Source organism: Caretta caretta, chromosome 28, assembly GCF_965140235.1.
Source record: "Caretta caretta isolate rCarCar2 chromosome 28, rCarCar1.hap1, whole genome shotgun sequence".
NCBI classification, from domain to species: Eukaryota; Metazoa; Chordata; order Testudines; family Cheloniidae; genus Caretta; species Caretta caretta.
Window position 1 is genome coordinate 14,505,536 of NC_134233.1, and position 24,974 is coordinate 14,530,509.

At 50.4% G+C, this 24,974-nt stretch overlaps 2 protein-coding genes across 5 annotated transcripts in view; one reads left to right on the forward strand and one right to left on the reverse strand.

The window, feature by feature from the left end:
- LOC125628518 (butyrophilin subfamily 1 member A1-like) overlaps positions 1 to 24,974 on the forward strand; it is a 41,269-nt gene that overhangs the window by 9,776 nt on the left and 6,519 nt on the right. Inside the window, exons 2-10 of the mRNA XM_075124038.1 lie at positions 6,178 to 6,294; positions 6,730 to 7,077; positions 9,400 to 9,681; positions 11,541 to 11,648; positions 15,827 to 15,859; positions 15,953 to 15,985; positions 20,525 to 20,545; positions 22,516 to 22,536; positions 22,641 to 22,667. Of these exons, the coding sequence (XP_074980139.1) occupies positions 6,189 to 6,294; positions 6,730 to 7,077; positions 9,400 to 9,681; positions 11,541 to 11,648; positions 15,827 to 15,859; positions 15,953 to 15,985; positions 20,525 to 20,545; positions 22,516 to 22,536; positions 22,641 to 22,667 (979 nt within the window). The 5' untranslated portion in view covers positions 6,178 to 6,188. The remainder of the gene's footprint in view (positions 1 to 6,177; positions 6,295 to 6,729; positions 7,078 to 9,399; positions 9,682 to 11,540; positions 11,649 to 15,826; positions 15,860 to 15,952; positions 15,986 to 20,524; positions 20,546 to 22,515; positions 22,537 to 22,640; positions 22,668 to 24,974) is intronic.
- The window catches only part of LOC142070329 (E3 ubiquitin-protein ligase TRIM7-like), a 31,691-nt gene continuing 16,009 nt past the window's right edge, over positions 9,293 to 24,974 (reverse strand). The window contains exon 6 of one of the 4 annotated variants that reach the window (XM_075124024.1): positions 9,293 to 9,537. In XM_075124024.1, coding sequence (XP_074980125.1) covers positions 9,497 to 9,537 — 41 coding nt within the window. In that variant the 3' untranslated portion in view covers positions 9,293 to 9,496. Of the gene's footprint in view, positions 9,538 to 11,570; positions 11,626 to 16,126; positions 17,636 to 18,695; positions 24,459 to 24,974 lie in introns of those variants that run through there. The other 3 variants (XM_075124022.1, XM_075124025.1, XM_075124018.1) reach the window with 3 other exon arrangements.

Below are 24,974 nucleotides of genomic sequence, written 5' to 3' on the forward strand. Positions count from 1 at the left end.
CGAGGAGTAATGGTCTCAAGCTGCAGTGGGGGAGGTTTAGATTGGATATTAGGAAAAACTTTTTCACTAAGAGGGTGGTGAAACACTGGAATGCGTTACCTAGGGAGGTGGTAGAATCTCCTTCCTTAGAGGTTTTTAAGGTCAGGCTTGACAAAGCCCTGGCTGGGATGATTTAACTGGGAATTGGTCCTGCTTTGAGCAGGGGGTTGGACTAGATGACCTTCTGGGGTCCCTTCCAACCCTTATATTCTATGATTCTATGATTCTATGATCAGAAGAGGCTAAAATAGGGAAATAACAAGTTAAAAATTACTTAGACAGATTAGATGTCTTCAAGTCACCAGAGCCTGATGAAATGCATCCTAGAATACTCAAGGAACTGACTGAGGAGATATCTGAGCCATTAGCGATTATCTTTGAAAAGTCATGAAAGATGGAGAAAAAACGAGGAGTCTGGTGGCACCTTAAAGATTAACTGGTTCATTTGAGCATAAGCTTTTGTGGGTAAAAAACCCACTTCTTAAATTCCAGAAGACTAGAAAAGGACAATTATAGTGCCAATGTACAAAAAGGGAAATAAGGACAACCCGGGGAATTACTGACCATTCAGCTTAACTGGTGTACCCGGAAAGATAATGGATCAAATAATTAAGCAATCAATTTGCAAACATCTAGAAGAAAATAAGGTGATAAGTAACAGTCACCATGGATTTGTCAACAACAAATCTGTCAAACCAACCTGATAGCTTTCTTTGACAGGGTAACAAGCCTTGTTGATGGGGCAGGAGAGGAGGGGAATTGGTCGACATGATAGATCTTATTATATGGTATATGGTATAAGCTGTGTCACATGACCTTCTCATAAACAAACTAGGGAAATGCAACCTAGATGGAGCTACTATAATGTGGGTGAAAAACTGGTTGGAAAACCCAGAGAGTAATTATCAATGGTTCATTGTCACGCTGGAAGGGTATAACGAATGGCGACCTGCAGAGATCAGTTCTGGATATGTTTCTGTTCAATATCTTCATCAGTGATTGAGATAATGGCATAGAGAGTACATTTATAAAGTTTGCAGATGAAACCAAGCTAGGAGGGGTTACAAGTGCTTTGGAGGATAGGGTTAAAATTCAAAATGATCTGGATAAACTGGAGTTAATAGGATGAAATTCAATAAGGACAAATGCAAAGCACTCCATTTAGGAAGGAACAATCAGTTGCATGCATACAAAATGCCTGACTAATCTAATTGCCTTCTATGACGAGATAACTGGCTCTGTGGATGAAGGGAAAGCAGTGGACGTGTTGTTCCTTGACTTTAGCAAAGCTTTTGACATGGTCTCCCACAGTATTCTTGCCAGCAAGTTAAAGAAGTATGAGCTGGATGAATGGACTATAAGGTGGATAGAAAGCTGGCTAGATTGTCGGGCTCAATGGGGAGTGATCAATGGCTCCATGTCTAGTTGGCAGCTGGTATCAAGTGGAGTGCCCCAAGGGTCGGTCCTGGGGCCGGTTTTGTTCAATATCTTCATAAATGATCTGGAGGATGGTGTGGATTGCACCCTCAGCAAGTTTGCAGAGGACACTAAACTGGGAGGAGAGGTAGATACACTGGAGGGTAGGGATAGGATACAGAGAGACCTAGACAAATTGGAGGATTGAGCCAAAATAAATCTGATGAGGTTCAACAAGGACAAGTGCAGAGTCCTGCACTTGGGACGGAAGAATCCCATGCACCGCTACAGACTAGGGACCGAATGGCTCGGCAGCAGTTCTGCAGAAAAGGACCTAGGGGTGACAGTGGACGAGAAGCTGGAGATGAGTCAGCAGTGTGCCCTTGTTGCCAAGAAGGCCAATGGCATTTTGGGATGTATAAGTAGGGGCATTGCCTGCAGATTGAGGGACGTGATCGTTCCCCTCTATTCGACATTGGTGAGGCCTCATCTGGAGTACTGTGTCCAGTTTTGGGCCCCACACTGCAAGAAGGATGTGGAAAAATTGGAAAGAGTCCAGCAGAGGGCAACAAAAATGATGAGGGGACTGGAACACATGACTTATGAGGAGAGGCTGAGGGAACTGGGATTGTTTAGTCTACGGAAGAGAAGAATGAGGGGGGATTTGATAGCTGCTTTCAACTACCTGAAAGGGAGTTCCAAAGAGGATGGATCTAGACTGTTCTCAGTGGTAGCAGATGACAGAACAAGGAGTAATGGTCTCAAGTTGCAGTGGGGGAGGTTTAGGTTGGATATTAGGAAAAACTTTTCACTATGAGGGTGGTGAAACACTGGAATGCGTTGTCTAGGGAGGTGGTGGAATCTCCTTCCCTAGAAGTTTTTAAGGTGAGGCTTGACAAAGCCCTGGCTGGGATGATTAGTCGAGGATTGGTCCTGCTTTTAGCAGGGGGTTGGACTAGATACCTCCTGAGGTCCCTTCCAACACTGATATTCTATGATTCTATGAAAATGGGAAATGACTGCATAGGAAGGAGTACTGTGGAAAGGGATCTGGGGGTCACAGTGGATCACAAGCTAAATATGAGTCAACAGTATAACACTGTTGCAAAAAAAGGAAACATCATTCTGGGATGTATTAGCAGGAGTATTGTAAGCAAGACGCGAGAAATAATTAATCTGCTCTACTCCATGCTGATTAGGCCTCAACTAAAATATTGTGTCCACTTCTGGGCGCCACATTTCAGGAAAGATGTGGACAACTTGGAGAAAGTCCAGAGAAGAGCAACAAAAATGATTAAAGGTCTAGAAAACACGACCTGTGAGGGAAGCCTGAAACATGATAACAGTTTTCAAGGACATAAAAGGTGGTTACAAGGAGGAGGGAGAAAAATTGTTCTCCTTAACCTCTGAGGATAGGACAAGAAGCAATTGGCTTACATTGCAGCAAGGGTGGTTTAGGTTGGACAACAGGAAAAACTTCCTAACCGTCAGGGTGGTGAAGCACTGGAATAAATTGCTTTGGGAAGAGAATCTCCATCAGTGGAGATTTTTAAGAGCGAGCTGGACACACACGTGTCAGGAGGAAAGGTCTAGATAATACTTTGTCCTGCCATGAGTACAGGGGGAAATCTGCTACCTGTGGGCATTTGCTACAGCAGATAGCAGGTTCTTACGATCTACTACGTATTGATAACTGATAGCAGTAGCTCATTCCTACAGGGAGTCCTCCTCTCTGGATCCAGCCAGAGGCAGCCTGCCTGCACCCCAAACTCCTCATCCCCGGCCTCGCCACACCCCAGAGCCCTCACCCCCCCCACACCCGAACCCTCTGCCCCAGCCCTGAGCCCCAGCCAGAGCCCTTGCCCCCCCACACACTCCAACCTTCTGCCCCAGCCCTGAGCCCCCTCCTGCATCATGAACCCCTCATTACCAGCCCCACCCCAGAGCCCTCACATTTTTACATTATTTTAAATATATATATATATATATATATATATGTGCTTACAAGGCAGGTGTGGGTGTGGGTGTGTGGGGGAGACTTGGACCTGTTCTGGGCACCACCAAAAACTATACAAACTTGCCACCCCTGGGGCCACTCCAAGGATTTGGAGGACAAAGAGTAACGTTCCTACCGGGAAATCAGCTATGGCTGTAGAAATACCCACACAGATTCAGAAGACCTGTCCAGTCACTTCTCCACTGCCAGGTTCAGATTCGTTTGCCAATCTGCTTTATTTACTGACAGCCGTAGGAACCGATAGCCAGGAGTAATTTTCCCTTTGGGCGTTCTTGCAAGCGTGCGGGTGTTTTCATCCAGAACTCACTCCTGTGAAGCTCCAGAGTGAGAGAGTGAAAGATGGAAGGCAAACACGTGAGGCCAGAGTCGGTGCAACTCATGCAGGGAGGGGGAGATTTTCTAAAGCTCCTAAGGGATTCAGGAGCACAAGCCCTGTTGATCCTAACTCCCCTGTGTTTATGAAAATCTCCCCCTCTGAGTGTAAATTGCACCTGTCTGTGCCCATGATGCCTTTTGCATCCCAGACGGGAGGAAGCTGACCCCATGGGAGGGTAGGTGAGGCTGCTACTGCCCTCAGGGTGTTTCTGGCGGGGAGAGGGTAGCTTTTGCAGGTGCTCAGTGAGTGACTCGCCCACCAGCCCTGTTCCCTCCTCCCCTCTCCACCATGCACACTGATGGCCTTCATTCACTGACCCCATCCCTGGACAATGCACAACCCAGGGCAATGCAGACAGCCCCCCTGGCTGCTTCCCTTACATCACTTCATCTATTCTCCTACCCCACACATGGCCGCTGATTCTGTGGGCATTCATCCCCAAAGTGTCATGTGTGATGCTGACGTGTGTGTCGACACACTCATTTCACCATGGCCTCTCCTGGCCCTGCCCACTTGGTCTCTCCTTTCCAGTACCCCGAAAGGGGACAGTCATGTCCCTCATCACTGTCAAAGAAGCCGGCCACACCTCCTCCATCCCCATCCTCCTCAAAGAGGCTGGCCATGCTCCCTCCATCCATCCCCCTCCGTCTCCATGTACATCCATCCTAAGTGCTCTGCTTCCCTGTACTGGGTCCAGTCGTACCCTGTGCACCATGATTTGAGGACTTCAGTTACTCAGCAGGAGGTTAGGGGTCTATTACAGGAGTGGGTGAGTGAGGATGTCCAGCAGGTCAGACTAGATGATCATGATGGCCCCTTCTGGCGTTACAGTCTATGTGAGGGTTCAGCTTGGCAAGAGCTGGGCTCTGCCAAGCCAAGCTGCCAGAGAGTCCAGCTTTGCTCACTGTCTCCCTGTCCCTTTTTTGTCTTTGTCCCAAGCGAGTTCCTGTGTCCCTGTGAGCCCAGTTCTTTAACAAAGACAACTGACACCTTCCTCCTTGCTCTCCAGCTCCATGCTTTTGTTCCACTTCACTGCAGAGAGATGAGGGGAAGAAACTTGCTCTAGGAGTTGACGTTCAGGCCCTGAAGCTTCCCATTGATCTAGGTTGATTCAAGCCCAGACAGTCCAAGTGTTTCTATGTTTCAAAAACTTAGTCTGATTTCATGTCCATGGGAAATTAGAAATAAAGCATAAAATTTTACCAGTGAGGGTGATTAATCGTTGTAACAAACTACCCAGGGAAGTGGCGAATTGTCCAGCTCTTGTTGTCCTCAACTCAAGCTTTGGTGCTGGGGTGCTGTCTACAGGGGAAGGTGACCATCCACTCTCATATTGTCACCACTTTTACAAAATTGTGATAAATCTTGTACAAAGAATACCTTGTAAGGTAAGTTGTAATCTGCTGCATATTATTATTTTGTTATAACGTGTGTATCAACGCTGTGTAGGGAGTTATGAGATTTTGCTGTATGTTTGTAACTCAAACATATTGTGAGTCTGAGAAACGCCCAAAGGTCTTTGCCTTTCATATAACTATGAATAACTGATGGCAAACCACGTACACCAAGGAACTGTCTGACCCCTGATGTGCTGGCCGCCACTTCCCACAGCTCCCATTGGCCAGAAACGGTAAACCGCAGCCCCTGGGAACTGCGGACGGCCGTGCCTGCGGATGGTCAATGTAAACAAACTGTCTCACGGCCCGCCAGCGGATTACCCTGACAGGCCGCAAAGGTTGCCAGCCCCTGCTCTAGATGATGTTACATTGATGTGTGTGGCCAGGAAGCAGAGAAGGAGCTTGTTCAGAAAGACGAAGGGCAGCCCAGCAAGCAATGCTGTGATGCCCCCCCACCCCTGCCCCGAGGTAGCAAGATCCCCAGAGAAGCCTCACCTGGGACAGATGTTACAGGAAGATGGAGCTGCTTTCCCCAAAACAATAAGTGGCCTAAGCCTACCACACTCAAGGGCTTTACCTGCACCAGCTTGTTTTCCTTAATATCGCCATTCTTATTTATCCATTCACTGGGAGTATGGTAACACCTACATGCCCCAGCCGAGATGGGGGCCCCATGGTGCTGGGCCCTGGACACACCAATAGTGAGAGACCATCCCTGCCCTGGAGAGTTTCTTGCAACCAAACAGCCGCTCTGGGGTTTTAGCCACAGCAACCTCTAACCCTGCTCGGAACCGGGGCAGACAAGGACTGCGGAGGAAATCCCTTCCCTTTTGGTGTTACCAAACACCAAAAGGTTACCTCCTCCCCCCTGCCCCACTGTCGCAGCATCACACTCACTCACCGTCCGGTTTGTTATTTCTCCTGGTCCCCAGACCCAGCTACGATGACGGGGAAGAGTCCCTCGTTCTCCCCCGGCTCCACAGCGAGCTCCGCTCTGCCTGGCTACGTCGCTCTCTGCCTCGTTCTGCAGGTTCACAGGCTGGTGTCAGGTGGGTGCACGGAGACCCCCCACAAGGACCGGTTCTCTGCCTCCTGCCCTTGTCCTCCCTCTCCATCATCTCTAAGGTTTTACCTTTCGAGTGACCACCTACGTAGTGACGATCTGTTTGCATATCTTCACGCTTTGTAAGCCCTTACGCCCTCCCTACAGCAGCTGGGGCGGTCCCTGGGCCGGAGTATCAGAGAATCAGGCCCCCCATGCCGTTGTCCCCGGGGTGTCCATGAGAAGCGTGGAGCCATATTCAGAGCTAATACAAGTAATGCATGACATTCACATACGAACCCTGTCCTCATCCACATGTGGAGGGCACTGCATGGGTACATGTCATGCGTTCTAATACAAGATACTCTCTCTTACTGTGTGTCTTACTGCTGAATTAACGCACCCCTCAACCCCTCTTTGATTTAATTTACACATTTCACAGCACAGTTCACCGTGACTGGACCTGATCATCCAATCACCGCATCTGTCGGTGGGGAGGCCGCCCTGCCCTGCCACCTCTCCCCCAGGATGAACGCTCAGAGCATGGAGGTGAGATGGTTCCGATCCCAGCACTCTGCAGTTGCACACCTGTACCATGATGGGCAGGACTGGTACGGAAATCAGATGTTGGAATATCAGGGAAGGACAGAGCTGCTGAAAGATGACCTCACCAATGGAGGTGTTTCCCTGAGAATATACGATATCCGACCTTCTGACGAGGGACAGTACACTTGTTTATTTCAGTCACTTACCTTTTTCCACGAAGCCTCCGTGCTCCTGCAGGTGGAAGGTTAGTAACTTGTTTCAGAGCTGTTTTTACTTCAGACACATTGAAGGGCTTGCTGAAATGCTCTGTACTCTGAGAATGCTTCTAAACTTTGCTTTGCAAGTGAAGGTTATGGAAGAGTTCAGCTTTCATGCATGTCCATTAGGTGGGTTCTTACTCCTGCTCAAACTATCAGTCCCCTGGGTTATGTAGCAGTTTATCCATGGTCCTTAGAGAAAATGAAGGATATGCACATATGATAAAACAGCAATCAATAAGGGACAGTGGGGCCAAATGGACTGGGAGTCAGGAGCCCTGGGCACTGTTCCTGGCTTTGCAACTGAACTGTTTTGTGACCGTGGGAAAATCTCTCTGCCTCGGTTTCTCGTCTGTGAGCAGTGCCCAGCACGCTGGCATCATGATCTCAGTTTGGGCCTCTAATCTCTATCGTAATTAAAACTGGCTGAGCTTGTGCAGGCTTTACACTCCAGAACATAGGGTTTCTCCGTCCATCGGTCTGTCTGTAACACAATAACTTCTGAATGCCACCTCTGATCAATTCCAAAATTTTAGGGAATTTTCTTGGCATCAAAGGCTAGAATTCTGTTGATCTTGGGGACAATCAGAAAACAAAAATGGGGGACATATGGAGCTGCTATCTGTTGATGGCACCCATTAACACCTTGAAGCATAACTGCCCTGCTCACCCTGCCAACAGAGTTTATCATGTTGACACCTCCAGTGATAGAAGAGAAATAATTGTTCTCCCTCCGTGGGGTGGATACTCAGCCAGCAGGGGCAGCCAGAGGGAGAGTAGAGAGGTGGAGACTTCCTTTCCTCCTTCCCAATGTCCTGCCTCCTCAACACCTGCTCCAGATGGGGGAGAGGGAGCCAACCATCCACCCTACCCTTCCAATCTATGGGGGAGAAGAGACACCCAGAAACCATGGCATGATGGGAAGGATGAGGACCCAGTGTGGAGGACATGGAAATAGGACAGTAAAGGGACAGCGTGGGTGGAAGTGGGAATGGGAGTGTGCACCCAGAACCCCTGGTATGTGGGGGATTGGGGGGAGTTGCAGGGAGTCCCTGAAATAGAGGGGGATGGGACAGTGACTTGTGGGGGGTATGGAGGTATGCAAGGAGCCCCTCATGCATGCGATGCACTCAGCCTAAACAAGATACAAAGTGTGTGAATTAACACCTTTGTGATTTCAGTGCAAGTCTACGTGTGCGTCTTTTCAGATTAGCAGTGTCCCGTTTCACAACTGATTTAAATTAAATAAAAATTAGACACTCCTCATCCAAAAGAAGAGCGTTACACGCTGACTTGCACTGAAAGAACCAAAGATGTGAGTTGAAATTGGTTGGGTTTTGCTGGTACCAGTTTGTGAGTCGTCTAGCCCTGAGACTCAAACACTCTCATTAACGCAAGATTTATTGAGACTGGAGAGCGTCGATCATATTAAAACAAAAAGAAATGGTCTCTATAACCAATCTAGCCTGACACTACAGAGCTCTTCTAGGCCTAATCCAAAGCCCAGAGCGTCAATGTGAGGCTTTACGCTGTCTTCAAGGGGCTCTGGATCAAGCCTTGAGAGTGGATAGAACAATACCATACATTGGGGTGGCCAACTTGAGCCTGAGAAGGAGCCAGAATTTACCAATGTACCTTGCCAAAGAGCCACAGTAATATGTCAGCAGCCCCCCATCAGCTCCCCCCACGCCCGTCGCTCCCAGTGCCTCCCACCCACCAGCAGATGAGCGCCTCCCCGCACCTCCCGATCAGCTGTTTCGTGCTGTTTCATGGTGTGCAAGAGGCTCTGGGGGGAAGGAAGGAGGAGCGAGGGCACAGCAGGCTCAGGGGTGGGGGCGGGAAGGGGCGGAGTGGGGGCAAGGCCTGTGGCAGAGCCAGGGGTTGAGCAGTGAGCCACCCCCCGGCACATTGGAAAGTTGGCACCTGTCACTCCAGCCCTGGAGTCGGTGCCTAGACAAGAAGCCGCGCGTTAACTTCTGAAGAGCCGCACGGGGCTCCGGAGCCCCAGGTTGGCCACCCCTGCCAGACATCATCTCCTCCTTACCTTGGTCAGTGCGGTTACATCTTCCAGGTGTCCCAGACTTTCCTAGTTTACAAGAATCCATGTCCTCCCCCGATTCCCAAAGGGGTGTTCTCCCAGGCTGTCCCCAACTCCGGTAAGGGTTCACTGCTTAACTGGCCTATCACACTCATGGACTCACATTCAGTTATTAGTTTAATAGACAATTTCTTGAAGATACTGTCATGAAACATTTGGCTCATAACACGGTATTGTAGAATTAACATCAGTTCACTGCATTCCCCTCCAGGTTTGGGCTCTGGCCCGGACATCTCTGTAGAGGGACATCAGGATGGAGGGATCAAGGTTGTGTGTCGATCATCCGGATGGTACCCACAGCCCGAGGCTCAGTGGAAAGATCTCCATGGGCAGCTCTTACCATCAGCCTCTGAAAAAATATCCCAAGAGGCCAATGGCCTGTTTCAAACAGAGATTGCCATTGTTCTAACAGAAGAGTCCAACCAGAAAGTGTCCTGCTGTGTCAGGAACCCGCGTGTCAACCAGGAAAGAGAGGCAACAATTTACATAGCAGGTCAGTGCCCGTCCATGCCGCACATGGATAGACTGAGACACTGCAGATGTTAGTGTGGAGTACTTACTAGAGTGTCTCCTATTAGTAAAAAGAAGAGGAGGACTTGTGGCACCTTAGAGACTAACCAATTTATTTGAGCATGAGCTTTCGTGAGCTACAGCCCACTTCATCCATCTTGAGCATCCTCAACTCTCTTTGGATGTATCTGGTGACTAAAAAATAGTTCTGTATAACGTCTGTGGACAATCTAGACTGACGTGTAAAAGCTACCTCGAGTTAACTGACAGTTTACTCCAGGTAAAAAACTCTAGTGTAGACAAACCCTTGACTTCAATAGTAGCTGAGGGTGTTTAGCCCCTTGTGGGCTTGAACTCCATTGGCCAGAAAAAGTCAGCAGCCAGCAATCTCCTTTCTTCTCCGTGGGGCTGGAGGGGGAATTCTCCTTTGTTCCCAACGGGAGTTGCTGGGTGTTGAGCATTTTTGAAAAAAGCTAGCCACTAAAGTCATTTTCCCTGAACAGTGTAAAAGGGCCCTGGTCAGGATCTCAGCATTGCTGCTTAGACTGCATCTGAAAATATCCCAACAGTGTAAGGGCTGCACTGTGGATCCCCTACTGGACTTCAGACTCTGGCAAAACTCCCATTGCCTTAAAGAGTTAGAACTGAGGGATCAAACTGTAACTTGTATTGAATTGCACAAAAGTCAGGAAATGCAGAAGTCCACAGCCAGCATAACCCGGGCCTCCCCTGGGCACATAGGTTGTTTTTTGGTTCCTTTCATGAGCCTGCTCCTGCATTCATTGTACAACGAAATCGTTGGGAGATTTGCTAGGCATAAACAATCAAGCCCATAATGTGTAAATACAAAATGTTATCTAAATCCATCTTAACGTTTTAGAAAACCAGCTGCAGCCCTTCCTGGCTACCCTATGGCATGCCCAGTGTATCAGTTTCACAGAGTCACCTTTGACTCCCTTCCTGGTCTTCCTTGAGGGCACCCAGTTAAGCTTTCCAGCTCCCAGTTGTCATCTCTTTTAGGCAGATACCTGCATCTCTCTCCCTCCGGACTGGGGGCTTGGACTTGCAGTCCCCTTTGCACCGCTCTGTGATTCCCCCGGCAGGTCTAGTCAGGCTCCAGCACCTGTCCATTTGCTCACCCAGGAAGAAAGCCCTGTCCCTTGAGTCTGTTTTAACTGCCTTTTATTCTGAAAGTCTCACTTTGTCCCCCAACCTCCTGGAAACAGGTAAAACCAGTCCCTCCCCCTATTCCCCAGAAGGTCAAGCTTCAAGGACTGGGGAATTTGCATAGCCACTGTTGGGGAATATTGTATGAATCACCCCCTCGTGGTTCTAGATTCTGTAGGAAACCCCTGCCCCCAGTGAGCAAGGAACGCACCGAGTATGTCTACACTGCAATGTAAACCCACCCTGAGACTCAGGCTTTGTTTGTTATTAAAATCCCTGTGTGGTTGAGCTTCCCTGAGCACCGGAGAGTCTGGAGAATCAGTAACTGGTTACAGCATTCTGATCTCGAGGGCCGGTCCGCACTGACTGCAGCCCTGACATCCGTTAGAGAAGCCTAGGGGCTGCTCTAAGTTACGCCAGTGGCAGATGGGTGTAATGGAGCTCTGCCGTGCCCCCTCCCTGCCACTAATATCCCCATTCTCGTTAATTAACCATATTTAGTAACCAGATTAGCACTTGGAATTTCATTGGCTTAATAATGAAACTCAAAGGAGTCACATTTCAGGTTGTATTTCCCTGTGAGATTCTTTTAACCAGTCACAGTGTCACCATTTTCTCAATGTCCTGTCTTCATTCTACATGCGTTTGTTCCTAAATCAATCTTATCTCTTGCAGATCTCTTTTTTCCGCGGGTCTCTCCCTGGGTGGTGGCTCTGGGGGTGATCCTGGCTCTTCTCATTGCCCTGGCCATCTATTGCATCTGGACACAACACAGAGCAAAAGGTAAAGTAAGAAGAAGGGAGAATGCAGTGTGCTAGGGGAAAGATTTGCATCAGCCATTACAGGGCGGTTGCCATCCACAGCCATTTATCTCCAGCTGCGAGGATTGCTGGTGCATGCATCAGTGTCATCCCGAGTGGGATTTCTGAAAATGTGCCTCCAGAAATTCTTTCTGATGACATGGAACCACACTCTGGGTCCAATGCAAAATTAGGCATCATTCCCAGAACACCTCTGTATGCCCCTTGTGGAAAGAGAACCGGAGGACTTGTGGCACCTTAGAGACTAACAAACTTTTTCGCACATAAGCTACAGCCCACTTCCTCGGCATCAGAGAAAGATGTGGAAAGGTAAGTACAAGCAGCATGCTGAAGGCACTCTGCTCTGATTCCACATGGCCAAAGTCTCAGAGTATTTAATTCATGTCATTAGCTCTGTCAGTGGTGTTGGGACAAAAAACAATGGCATGACCATATGGAATCAGACCACAGGTCCATCCAGTCCAGTGTCCTGTCTCTGACTGTGGCAAGCACCAGTTGCTTCAAAAGGAAGGTGCAAGAAGTCCTGCAGTGGCCAGTTATGGAATAACTTGCCACAAGGGAAGCTTCCCTCTACCTGCCATCAGTTATGCTGAGGCTCTGAAGCGTGAAGGTTCGTGGTCCTTCCAAAATGAGAGAATAACCAGAGAGCAAAGATTCTCTTGGAGGCAATGGCAATAGCGTAAAGAAAGAGCTGAAGTCCTCCTCCTAGTCCTCCAGGGGCTCAGAAGGTAATTTGGACTCGATAGACCGTCAAGAAATCTCCGCTGCACCTTGAAGCAGGAAGTCCATCTTCATATGGACTTGGGTGACCTACAGTTAACAGCATGGGCATCGGAGGAGACGTGCAAGTCTGCAGGGAGTATCCAGACAGAACTCAGCCTGGGAATTTCATTGTATTACATCTCAGAAGTGGGGGGAAAGAGAGAGCTCTCTGCGGCATGTTCTGTCTCTTTGTTTGTGACGTGCCCAGCACAATGGGGCCTCATCTCTGGATGCTACCGCATGACAAATAATAAAGACCACAATGTTCTAGTAATCTCAGCTACACTAGCTTTCTTCCAGGGTGATTATAGGGGTCCTACAACCTAGCACCACAGAAAAGTGGGTAACAGCCTTAGTGGGGTTGTGTAGGCAGGCATATTGGACTCCCCAGCTGAGTCATAGAATCATAGAATATCAGGGTTGGAAGGGACCCCAGAAGGTCATCTAGTCCAACCCCCTGCTCAAAGCAGGACCAATTGTGGCACCTTAAAGACTTGTGGCACCTTAAAGACTAAAAAGTATTGTCAGGTGTCAAGTTTCTTCATATTGGCCAGATGACACAAGCCTGCCACTACCTCGGAAAGACAGCCTCCAAGCTCCTGCTGCATGTCCCTTATGGGCTCAAGATGACATGAGCAGCCAGCTAGACAAAGGCACCTCCACTCCCTCTCTGAGCTAGGGCAGGTTTCCCAGGTATCACTAGGGCCAGGGGGCAGGCACCAGCCACAAGGTCAGGAGCTGGCCTAGGATGGAGCCAACCAGATCCTATCCCTTATCCAGCCAGATCGATGCCCCATTACCATTGTTCACTTCCTGCCCCCATCCCCACAGTCAGGAGGTGCGGGGAGCGGTGGCCATTCAGGGGATGGGTACAGAGGGGAGCAGACAGGGAACTGGATAAACGGAGACCTTCTCTACCCCACTCCCACAACAGCCAGATCTGACAGGAGTGTGATGGGGCCCACGCAGTGAGGATGGCCCCTTGGGGAGACACGCAGAGCAATCCCTAGGAGTGATAGTCAGTGGGGCCCAGGCAGTAGGGATGCTGAGTGAAGGAACATCGAGACAGATCTGTCTGTGTGTCCTGTTTGTCTGTCTGCCTCGCTTGCATAAATTACATGAATAGCGGGAACTGCACCGTGAACACAACAAGGTGAAATCTCACCTCTTTTTCTCCCTTTTCTCTAGAGACCCTGCAAACTGATATGAAGAAACAGAAGGGTAAGTGTCTGGACCCACTACATTACCTGAGAGTAGGGTCATCTCAAACAGAGCAGGGCGAAATCTCACCTTTATTAACAAAGTAGTCGAACAATTTACCAAGGGTTGTTTGTGGTGGATTCTCCATAATTGGCAGTTTATAAGTCAAGACCGGATGTTCTTCTGTAAGAGCTGCCGTCGGAATTACTGTGGGGCAGTTATCCGGCCTATGTTATATAGGAGGTCAGACTAGATGATCACAATGGTCCCCCCCTGTCTGCATGGGGAATAGGCAGCAGTTCTGTTAAATGGGCGCCAGTTTTACAGACTCATCATAAGATGGTACCCTTGTCTCCCCCCCCCCGCCCCCTCAGCTGGCTCAGGGTGGCCTGGCAAGCACCCTCCCTCAGTTTCCCCTCTTGAGCACTCCTTAAGTTACTCCACACACCCCAAAAGGTGGGACACAAAAGTGCCCTGCTGGGGTCTACTTGATACGAGTCCAGATAAACCAGAAAATAAAATCTCTTCCTTCTCTGGGCTCCAGCCACTGGCTCTCACTCTAACTCCTCAAGTCAGGAGCCCTCAGACCCTCCTTCGCAGAGCTGGGTTCAGTTCAGACTGTAGCTGCCTTCTCTATAGGCACTTTCCCCAGCCGGGAGCAGCTCTCCAGCCTTCAGTCCTGCTTCAGCCACTACTAGGAGCTCTTAATTCTCCCTGAGGGGAACCCCTCTCTCCAGGAGCCCACCTTCCAAGCCCCTCTCCTGGGAGCTCTTCTGGTAGCATCTTTGTGTCTCTAGGATCCCTTCAGCTGAACCCTAGTAATCCTTTATTAGGCTTGTTAGCTAATTAGCTGCCAACCGACCACCTAGGGTGGGTCTGAGTCGGCTCCTTCTCCCTTATAGGAACCGCTCAATGAGCTCGCCCGCATTTCACTCATATTTTGCTGAGCGCGTCTGAGCTCAGTTCAGGTCGATTCCTCGCCTACTTGGAGCTAAATGCAATCAGCTACTTCCACAGGGAGATGGGAGAGTCACTCAGGGGTCACTACAGCAGTGCTCAAACCAGTTTAAGTCAACCCAGTGTACTTTCCTCGTGTAGACAAGCCCAGGGGCCCTCTTGAGCGGAGCAGGCTCTGCAGGGAGCTTTGCACTCATCACCCTGCTTGTCTCTGTTGGAGTGAGAGTCACTTAATAAAGACTTGTTCCACCCATCTGCTTAGTAAGGCAAAACACTCACCACGTGGTTATCAGTTACTTATAAGTAATTGCTCATTAGGATGGTCTCATCGGTCTCCTCCAGCACCGGACAGTACAGCTTTAACCTCCCTTTGTTATACAATTTTTATCTTTTTGTTCTCTTCACTTATACATACATATTAGTCTCATTTCCATGTTAACTCTCCTCCCCAGCATTAGGTATCATAAAGACCAGGGGCAGGCACTCCTCTCAAAGTCAGGAGCTGGCCTACGATGAAGCCAACCAGACCCTGCCTCTGACTCAACCCAGGTCAATGCCCCATTCCCATCGCTCTCTTCCCTCCCCTATCCCCCCCCCATTGAATTGTGGGAAAGGGGTGAGCGTGAGCCCACCCCTATCAGAAGGCCCCTCCTCCAGCCTAAGGGGAGGAGCCACTAAACCTAGGGTTCAACTAATCAGTGGGACAACCAATAATTAAACAGGGACAGTAAGGAGGGTCAGAGGTTCAAAAGCAGGGATGCAGAGGGGGACACCAAGCAGAGAATCCCAGACAGTGCCCACTGCTCCTCAAAGGTCCGCCATCTCCAAAGTCAGGAGCTAGGGCCTTTCAGGAGATAGGCTCAGAGGGCAGCAGAAAGGGAACTGGATAAACAGAGACCTTCTCTCCTCCCTTCCCACGACAGCCAGATCTGATGTGAGTGGATCTGGGGCTCAATAAGCAGGGATGGCTGCCATGGCCCAAAGAGTGCATAGCATAGGGGACAGGTTGAGTCATCCACTACTGCAGTTCGGTCTCGGGCAGCAGGGATGCTGAGTTCAGGGACCTCCACAGACAGACAGATCTGTACGACCCACGTGTCTGGCTATGTGTTCTTGTTTCTCTATTTCATAACTACAGCAGAGCTGCATTAAACAGTAATAGGAACTTCTTCATCAGTGTGATGGAATGAAATCTCACCTCTCCCTCTTTTCTCCCCCTAGAGACCCTGCAATCTGAACTGGGGAGAGAGAAAGGTCAGTGTCTGGTTCCGTTACATTAACTGACATGAGGCTTATTCTCAAATACAACAGGGTGAAATCTCACCTCTTTCCCTTTTCTCCCTCTAGAGACCCTGGAATCTGAACTGGAGAGACAGAAAGGTCGGTGTGTGGGACCAGTGCCGTGGGTTAAAGGTTATATATATCGATGATTTAATTGGGGATTGGTCCTGCTTTGAGCAGGGGGTTGGACTAGATGACCTCCTGAGGTCCCTTCCAACCCTGATATTCTATGTGACTGGTTCCCAAAAATGTGGCTCAGTGTAAAGATCTTCATAGGGACATGGCTGGGCCTGGAGGGCCTATGGGAAGTGATGGCTCGGGCTGCGGCTGTGGGGCTGTGTGGACTGCAGTGGGGACATGGCAGAGCAATGGGAAGCGGTGATGGGTGGGAAATCAGCAAACCCTCATTTCAGTAGGGGTTGTGGGGGAAGGCATTTGCACAGAGACAAGTCTGATGGGGTGGGAGGGGGCTACACGTGTGATCTGGAGAAAGTGCAAAACACACATTACAAATAACCTACTAGTGTTTGAAGGAGCCCAAGCGGTGAGATTAGGGCTGCTCATGCTGACACAGACAGGTTCTTAAGGAGAAGGGGCCAATTGTCCTAATAAACCCCATGGAAATGATAGAAACAGCACCCTGAGCCTCGGGCCTGAGTAGCCCTAGACCAGCCAGGCCAGGGTCATTGCTGGTGACTGAGACTTGTCCAGTGTTTAGCAGGATCCCTCCCATATTCTGGCCCTTCTGTGGCCATGTAAAGAGGGAAGGGGCAGGATTTCACCCTCAGTGACCATGGGCTGTGTTTCTTTGTTTTGGTATCCAGGAGGCATTTTGTATTGGGGCGGGGAGGGAAGGGGGAATGTATTTCCTCTCCCTTTCCCGTTTTAGCATGAAGAGAGATTACTCAATATTTGGATAGAGGTGTGAGGGAATTGAATTCGCTGTTCCTCACCCCAGCAACCTTTAATTTCAGGTAGCTGCCTCCCTGGCTCCCCCAATATCTGCCATTGCCCCACTGTCCCCCACCCCAGTATCTGCCCTTGCATCCAGCTATGACAGAGGAAGCACATGACCTGGATGCTTCTGCTAAAATGATCAGCACTAAGATAAGAAAAGTCACTCATTAGTGTCAGCATCCCAACCCCACTGTGATGAGTGTGAGCAGCAAACAACGCTGCTTGCAGATCTCCCTGGGTTGGGGCACTGCTTACACCCAGGTCACTTGCAGAATGCTACCTTCATACCCAGAAAGGCTGCACACTTATTAATACATGGCGGGGGAGATTTTCACCCCCACTTCAGTCCTTTATGTGCAGTAAAAAGACCAGAGCAGTGTAAAAGGGCTCCAGAAGGCTTGGATCCAACTGCGGGAAGCACTGCAGAGAACCCACTCGAAAGCCCGATTGTACGGGTGTATGGGAGATGGGACTGGGAACAGGAGGGGTATTCGGGGCGAGGGCCACACCACACAGTGAAAGGCTGCCAGAACTGAAGGCATACGCTAAGCCACAAAAATACCCAATAAGAGCGCTTACATGGTGCATTGTACCCATAAAACAAGAGTGGTTTAAATTCCCACCTTACCTTACACTGGTGTAATCTTCCCCTGCAGAGATGCCTCGAGTTAAACTGGGGGCTGCTTTGGCATCCAGAGCACCCAGGATCAGGAGGATGTGGGTGGGGTGACTTAAAGTCACCTTCGCCCTCACATGCCCCTGGGCTGCAGGTTCCAAGCACAGAATCTCACCCTAAGAGTTTAAACCACGGAGCACAATTATGTGGCAATTCTTTAACTAGAGGGTTGCAGACTTCATTGCTTACATAGGCCCAGGGGAGTATCCAGCTGGGCTCCTCGGGCCCCCCACTTCAACTGGGTCCCGCTCCCTCTGCCCCCAACTCTGGCCAGAATCCCATTGATTTTGGAGAAAAGCAGAAAACTGGAAAAACTAATTTCCATTAAAATCAGGCTTTTCTGATTTTCACCCAAATAAATCACTAGGGTTCAGACCAGAGTGGGGAGATGAGGGGCCTGGCTGGAATACAGAGGTGAGGAGCCCAGCTGGTAGAGGCTGGCTAAATAGGAGACAAGAAGTCCAGCGAGGGGGGGGACTGACTGGAGTGGGGATGAGGGGCCTGCTAACCCTAACCTCACCCTCACCTTAACCCTAAGGTCACTGCCTCATCCTGTATCTTGGGGAATCAAACAAACAGTGATTTTAGTGGAAATCAGGCTTCTACAGATTTCCAGTTTTTACCAAAACCATGAGGATTCTGCCTATTGATTCCTAAAACATGCCCTGAAATGCTGGATCTGATGGGATGTTTTTTTCAAAAGTTATTCTATCACAGACAGAAATGCCATCGAGTTCAATGTGGGGCCTTGCTTCACTCAGCCAAAAGGGAAAGGAAACAGCCATTTACTCAGCATTTCAGCTGCACTAGTCATTGAGTCCCCAGTATCATGCTGGCAGTGGGAATAGCTAGGCTTATGTAAGCGGGGGTGTCAAGGTTCCTTCCCCACTCTGAACTCTAGGGTACAGATGTGGGGATCTGCATGAAAAACCCCTAAGCTTATTTTTACCTGCTTAGGTTAAAACTTCCCCAAGGTACAAACTATTTTACCTTTTGCCCTTGGACTTTGTTGCTGCCACCATCAAGCGTCTAACAAATATATAACAGGGAAAGAGCCCGCTTGGAAACATCTTCCCCCCCAAAATCCTCCCCAAGCCCTACACCCCCTTTCCCGGGGAAGGTTTGATAAAAATCCTCACCAATTTGCATAGGTGAACACAGACCCAGACCCTTGGATCTTAAGAACAATGAAAAAGCAATCAGGTTCTTAAAAGAAGAATTTCAATTGACGAAAAAAAGTAAAGGAATCACCTCTGTAAACTCAGGATGGTAGATACCTTACAGGGTAATCAGATTCAAAACATAGAGAATCCCTCTAGGCAAAACCTTAAGTTACAAAAAAGACACACAGACAGGAATATTCATTCTATTCAGCACAGCTATTTTCTCAGCCATTTAAAGAAATCATAATCTAACGCATACCTAGCTAGATTACTCAGTAAATTCTAAGACTCCATTCCTTTTTCTGTTCCCGGCAAAAGCAGCATACAGACAGAAACAGACCCTTTGTTTTTCTCCCTCCTCCCAGCTTTTAAAAGTACCTTGTCTCTTCGTTGGTCATTTTGGTCAGGTGCCAGCAAGGTTACCTTTAGCTCCTTAACCCTTTACAGGTGAGGGGATTTTTCCTCTGGCCAGGAGGGATTTTAAAGGTGTTTACCCTTCCCTTTATATTTATGACAGGGGGAATGGTCCTGCTATTGTGGGGAACTTTCCTGCCTTATACACGACCCTGGTGAAGTGGGCTGTGAAAAGGATCTGAGTCCTCGCTCCCACTTCCTTACCCAGAGGCCTCCCTGCCCTGGAGGACTCCCCTTCCACTCTCCTGTGTGGCAGAGTCCTCATAACCCCAACAAGGCTGGGCCCGGGATTCCTGGGGGGCTCGACCCCCAACCCTGCTGTGGTCACTTAGAACAGGAGCTAGGGTGTCCCCACTCCGGGGGGCTCTCTCTGCCCTGGGCACTTCTCCGACCCACTGACTTGATAATTCCATACCATTCAAAGCAAATACAATTTATTAAACAGCAACTAATAAAAAAAAAAAAAGGGAAAATGGGAAAGGTTAAAGGAAAACCTGTCACTCCGCTCTGTGGCACGGGGACATCACAGCCAGCCATCTCTGGGTTGCAAGGGCAGTTCACAGTCTGTTCTTCACACACCCCAGGCCTCCTGCCCAGGCCCTGGCTTTGCTGCAGGTCGACACATGCTCTGGCGGTGGCCACCCGCCCCTGGGTGGTGGCAGCCTTCTTCCCAGCATCACCCCTGCCCTGCAAGGCCTCTTGGCTGGAGGCATCTTCCTGCGCTGGGCCCACAGCCCAGGGTCCCCCTCGTTCTCCCCAGCTGCTCACTGCACCCGGCTCTGGACTGCTCCAGCTCCAATGCAGCTCCCTGGGCTGCTTTTCCAGCCCCTCTGGCTCCGGTCAGCACATCTCTGCTCCCCAGCTATTCTTCGGCTCCTGCCCTCTCCTTAGCTTAGCCCCACGCTAGCCCAGGTAGTTCCAGGAAGGATGGGACCCGCTGTCCTGGTGACTCCTTCATTGGCCTGCCCGCCCTGTCATAGAATCTCAGGGATGGAAGGGCCCTCAGGAGGTATCTAGTCCAACCCCCTGCTCAAAGCGGGACCGATCCCCAACATCCCTAAATGGCCCCCTCAAGGATGGAACTCACAACCCTGGTTTAGCAGGCCAATGCTCAAACCACTGAGCTATCCCTCCCCAGGCTGACCTGTTGCGCCGGCCCTTCCTCATTGTCCCTGGGAACTGTTAGTCTCAGGATCTCGATTTCTCATTGGACTTTCCCCCTTTTTTTGCGGGGGGGGGGGGGTTCTGGGAGAGGGCCAACCAAAAACCCCCATTACGTTTTAGTAAGGGTCCAACAGTCCCCTTACGCAGAGCACTCTTGGGTGTATTCCACTTCCTACCAGTTGGAAAAAAAAATATTCCGATGAGTTTGCAATAAGTGAAGTTAAATTTTCTACTGTGTAATACATCTGTCTTATTGACTTTCAGAGGCACACCTTGCAGAGAAAGGTAAGGTCCCTTTGTTCACTGCGGGGACTTTGAAAAATGGAGTTCACTGAGACTTTGCACCAAGTTTCATAGACCTCCAGGGGAGCTATTCAGAACTCTCCCTATGAACAGAAAGTCAGTTTAGTGTGTGCCGTGTGCAGAGACGCTCTGCCCCTTGTCCCTCGCAGTCAGGACACGGACTGAACAGACCCAAGCCCCACTCACAGGGGATTTATCACTCCCACACAGCCCGGGGAGGGAGCAGGTTTGCGTTCACTCTGCTGTCCGGGTAGCCAGCACGATTGTTAAATGGTGGCACTGATGCGCCGTTTCGGCCATCGCTGTGGTCACTCCGCTCGTATGCTCTGCCCCTTCCCCACCCTGTGCCCGTCTTGTTTGGTTAGACTGAGCATTTGGGGGCAGGGACTGGCAGCTGTGCAGTGCCCTGCACTGGCCTAGGCTGGCCGGTGAGGTCTGAGCACAGCCATAACATAGAGAGGGGCACACGCTTTGTTGCTCAGGTAGGCTGAGCTGTACACCCAGGCGAGCCCTCCGTCCTACTGCGGCCAGGTCCTTCACACACACACACCCCCCGGGCAGATCCATTTCCATTTTTCTGATTCTCACCAAAATCAATAGGGTTCTGACTGGGGGAGGAGGGGAGTGGTGGAGTGAGGTGTCTGGCTGCATGGGGGCTGGCTGGATTGGGGACAAGATACCCGGCTGGACGGGGATGGCTGGAGCGGGATGAAGGGCCCACCCTAAGCCCTCACCCTAAACCCTGAGGTCACTGCCCCACACTGGATCCTGAGGGAATCAAATGGTGATTTTAGTGGAAATCAGGCTTTGCCAGTGTTCCAATTTTTACCAAAAATGAGGAGGTTTCTGCCCACTGATGCCTAGACAACACCCTGAAGCCTTGGCACTGATGGGATGTGTTTTAACTTTCAGAAGTTATCACGTTACAGACCAACAGAAACACCACTGACCTGAGTGTGGGCCTTCACTTCCCTCAGCCAGTAATAATCGTTTGTTTTCATAGGAGCCGGGGATCTTTATCTAGACAGGCCTTTAAATGTGTTTTCACTAGTGCCCCAATTCAGCAGGGTAATTAAGCACATGCTGCTTTTTAAGCCATGAGTCAGTCCATCCCCATTCAGCATGTGCTTAAGGGTTTTGCTGAATCAGGCTCTAAAACGGAAGCTTTTCAGAACACATGAATTGTTGCCAGAGCAAATCGGACTCAGGCTAAGCTAGTCTGGGATCCTGCTTCTTACAGTGGCCGGCACTCGCTGTTTCAGGGGAAACCCCCCGAATGCCCGATGGACTAACCTGCCCCCGGGGAAAGCTCCTTCCTGACCCCCATCAGTTAGCGTTTGCCTTGTGCCCTGAAGCAGGAGGAGGTTTCTCTCCCTTAGAGAATGCTTGTGTTTTTGAGAACGGTCACAACTCTGGATATTTGCATTTCCATATCAATGCCGGGGCCTTTTTGAATCCTTTGTCCATTTGGGTTTTTTTTCCTTTGCTTGCCTGTTTTGCTTTTAATCCTACCCAGTGTAAATCTTCATCTTCTCTTTAGCCATGTAAATGTCCTTTTGTTTTACTGCTTAGCCTCAGTGCTATCTTGGGGTGAGGAATTTCACAGGCTTATTATGCATCATATAAAATACCGTTTCCTCTTATAGTTTGAGATTTGCTGCCTTTCAGTGTATTTGAGTACCCTCTTGTACAAACACTTCACCTGATGTACTTTTCTTCTTTCTGCTGACTTCACAGGGCTAACAACCTCTTGCAGCTGGCCAGGACGGGGTTACTGTATTTCTCCCCTTGCTGATTCCTTTGTTGCCCAGGAGGTGCCAGGCTCTGGTTGCTGATGTAGCCTCCTGGCTCACTCTAAGGATTTTAACTTCTCTGCTTTAAAGTATTTTTGACTCGCTTTCCTTCTTCAACATAATGCGATACTGACCTGTTTCTCTGTGTTTTATTTTTAGCCAAACTGGAGGCTGAGATCAGTAAGTTCCCTTCCCCCCAGTATCGCCCTTGTGTGACATTGTTTCCTGTTCAGTGTGTCTGTGTTCATGGGCATTCTCACCCCTCTGTCTGTGTTTGGTTACAGGGTGGAGAAGCGCCCAGATCTACGCAGGTACGGTACATGTTGCTGATATTTTATCCATGGTGAGACCCACCTCCCCCTGGGAGCGCTCTGCTCCTTTCCCTACAGAACATTTCCCTATGACAGTCAATAGGCTGGAAACAGCAATGTCACGGGGAGCAGATTACACCCCAGGTTTCTTGCAGGGCAGGGACACGCCCCCTTTGGGAAAGTGCTGATTATGAGGTAATACTGCCTGCTGTCACTTTTCCAGGGTGGTACCTGGGTTCTGCAGGCTGGACATTCTTATCTGCCCATAATTACATAGAAGATCAGGGTTGGAAGGGCCTCAGGAGGTCACCTAGTCCCACCCCCTGCTCAAAGCAGGACCAATCCCCGACTAAATCATCCCAGCCAGGGCTTTGTCAAGCCGGGCCTTAAAAACCTCTAAGGAAGGAGATTCCACCACCTCCCTAGGTAACCCATTCCAGTGCTTCACCACCCTCCTGAGAAAAAGTTTTTCCTAATATCCAACCTAAACCTCCCCCACTGCAACTTGAGACCATTACTCCTCGTTCTGTCATCTGCTACCACTGAGAACAGTCTAGATCCATCCTCTTTGGAACCCCCTTTCAGGTAGTTGAAAGCAGCTATCAAATCCCCCCTCATTCTTCTCTTCTGCAGGCTAAACAATCCCAGTTCCCTCAGCCTCTCCTCATAAGTCATGTGTTCCAGTCCCCTCATCATTTTCGTTGCCCTCCGCTGGACTCTTTCCAAATCCTTCTTGTAATGTGGGGCCCAAAACTGGACACAGTACTCCAGACGAGGCCTCACCAGTGTCGAATAGAGGGGGACGATCCCCTCCCTCGATCTGCTGGCAATGCCCCTACTTATACATCCCAAAATGCCATTGGCCTTCTTGGCAACAAGGGCACACTGCTGACTCATCTCCAGCTTCTCGTCCACTGTCACCCCTAGGTCCTTTTCTGCAGAACTGCTGCCGAGCCATTCGGTCCCTAGTCTGTAGCGGTGCCTGGGATTCTTCGGTCCTAAGGGCAGGACTCTGCACTTGTCCTTCTTGAACCTCATCAGATTTCTTTTGGCCCAATCCTCCAATTTGTCTAGGTCCCTCTGGATCCTGTCCCTACCCTCCCCTCAATTTGCATTGAACTACTCAGCTCTCTTCCCAACAGCAGGGTTTCCATGCTCAGACTGAGCTTTAGCCCCCAGTTTCCTTCTAGTGTAACAGGACCAGTAGAGGGCTGTTCAGAAGGAAGACCTGTCCCCACTCCAAGGGCAGACATGTTTTTATAACCAGTTAGGACACTCCCCGTACAGTTACAAAAAAGTGTGCCCACACGGCAGGTCTTCTGCCACACAACTGTGGCTGAGCTGTGTGTGTGTGTTTGTACCCAGCATGCTGCCAGACCGCGTGCGTCTCCCGGTGCACGCTGGGGGAGTCCAGGCCGCCGGACCGCGTGCGTCTCCCGGTGCACGCTGGGGGAATCCAGGCCGCCGGACCGCGTGCGTCTCCCGGTGCACGCTGGGGGAGTCCAGGCCGCCGGACCGCGTGCGTCTCCCGGTGCACGCTGGGGGAGTCCAGGCCGCCGGACCGCGTGCGTCTCCTGGTGCACGCTGGGGGAGTCCAGGCCGCCGGACCCCGTGCGTCTCCCGGTGCACGCTGGGGGAATCCAGGCCGCCAGACCGCGTGCGTCTCCTGGTGCGCGCTGGGGGAGTCCAGGCAGTTCCAGCGGGGATTAGAGACCCTAAGGGACATGCACACACCTTGCAGCACCACTGGCCCAGGGCTCCATGTACTCTGGGGTATCCTACGACACACAGCTGGAAGGGAGGGGGGCACTCGGGTCAGTTACACAAACTGTGGGGGGGGGTCCTGTTGCGGTTGCCCCCTCTGAGGTGCAAAAAATGGCACATCCGCCGGCTCCACATACACCCCCTGTCTCTTCACCCTAAGCGGTGTGGTCCCAGCCCACCCTGGGAGAGGGCACCAGCCCTCTCAGGCTTCTCTTCCTCTCCCTGCCCTGGGCACCAGCCTTGGCAAGCAGGACCTGGCACCAGATCCACCCCACTGCCGTCCGGCAGTTAAACGTCACGGCTGGTACTTCCACGGTGGTGACTGGGCCCTTAGCGGCCCTGAGCTCCTCGTCTCCCGATTACTGGTCCGCTCTGGAGCTAGAGCTCCCATTGAGCAGTTAACGCCACCCCACAGCTTCCCCCCCCCCCCTCCGGCCCCCGCCCCACTACAGCCACTGACAAACCCAGGACTTTTAACATCCTGCACGGGCTCACAGATTTCCCAGGACAATGACCTGAACAACGGGCTGATCCCATGAAAAC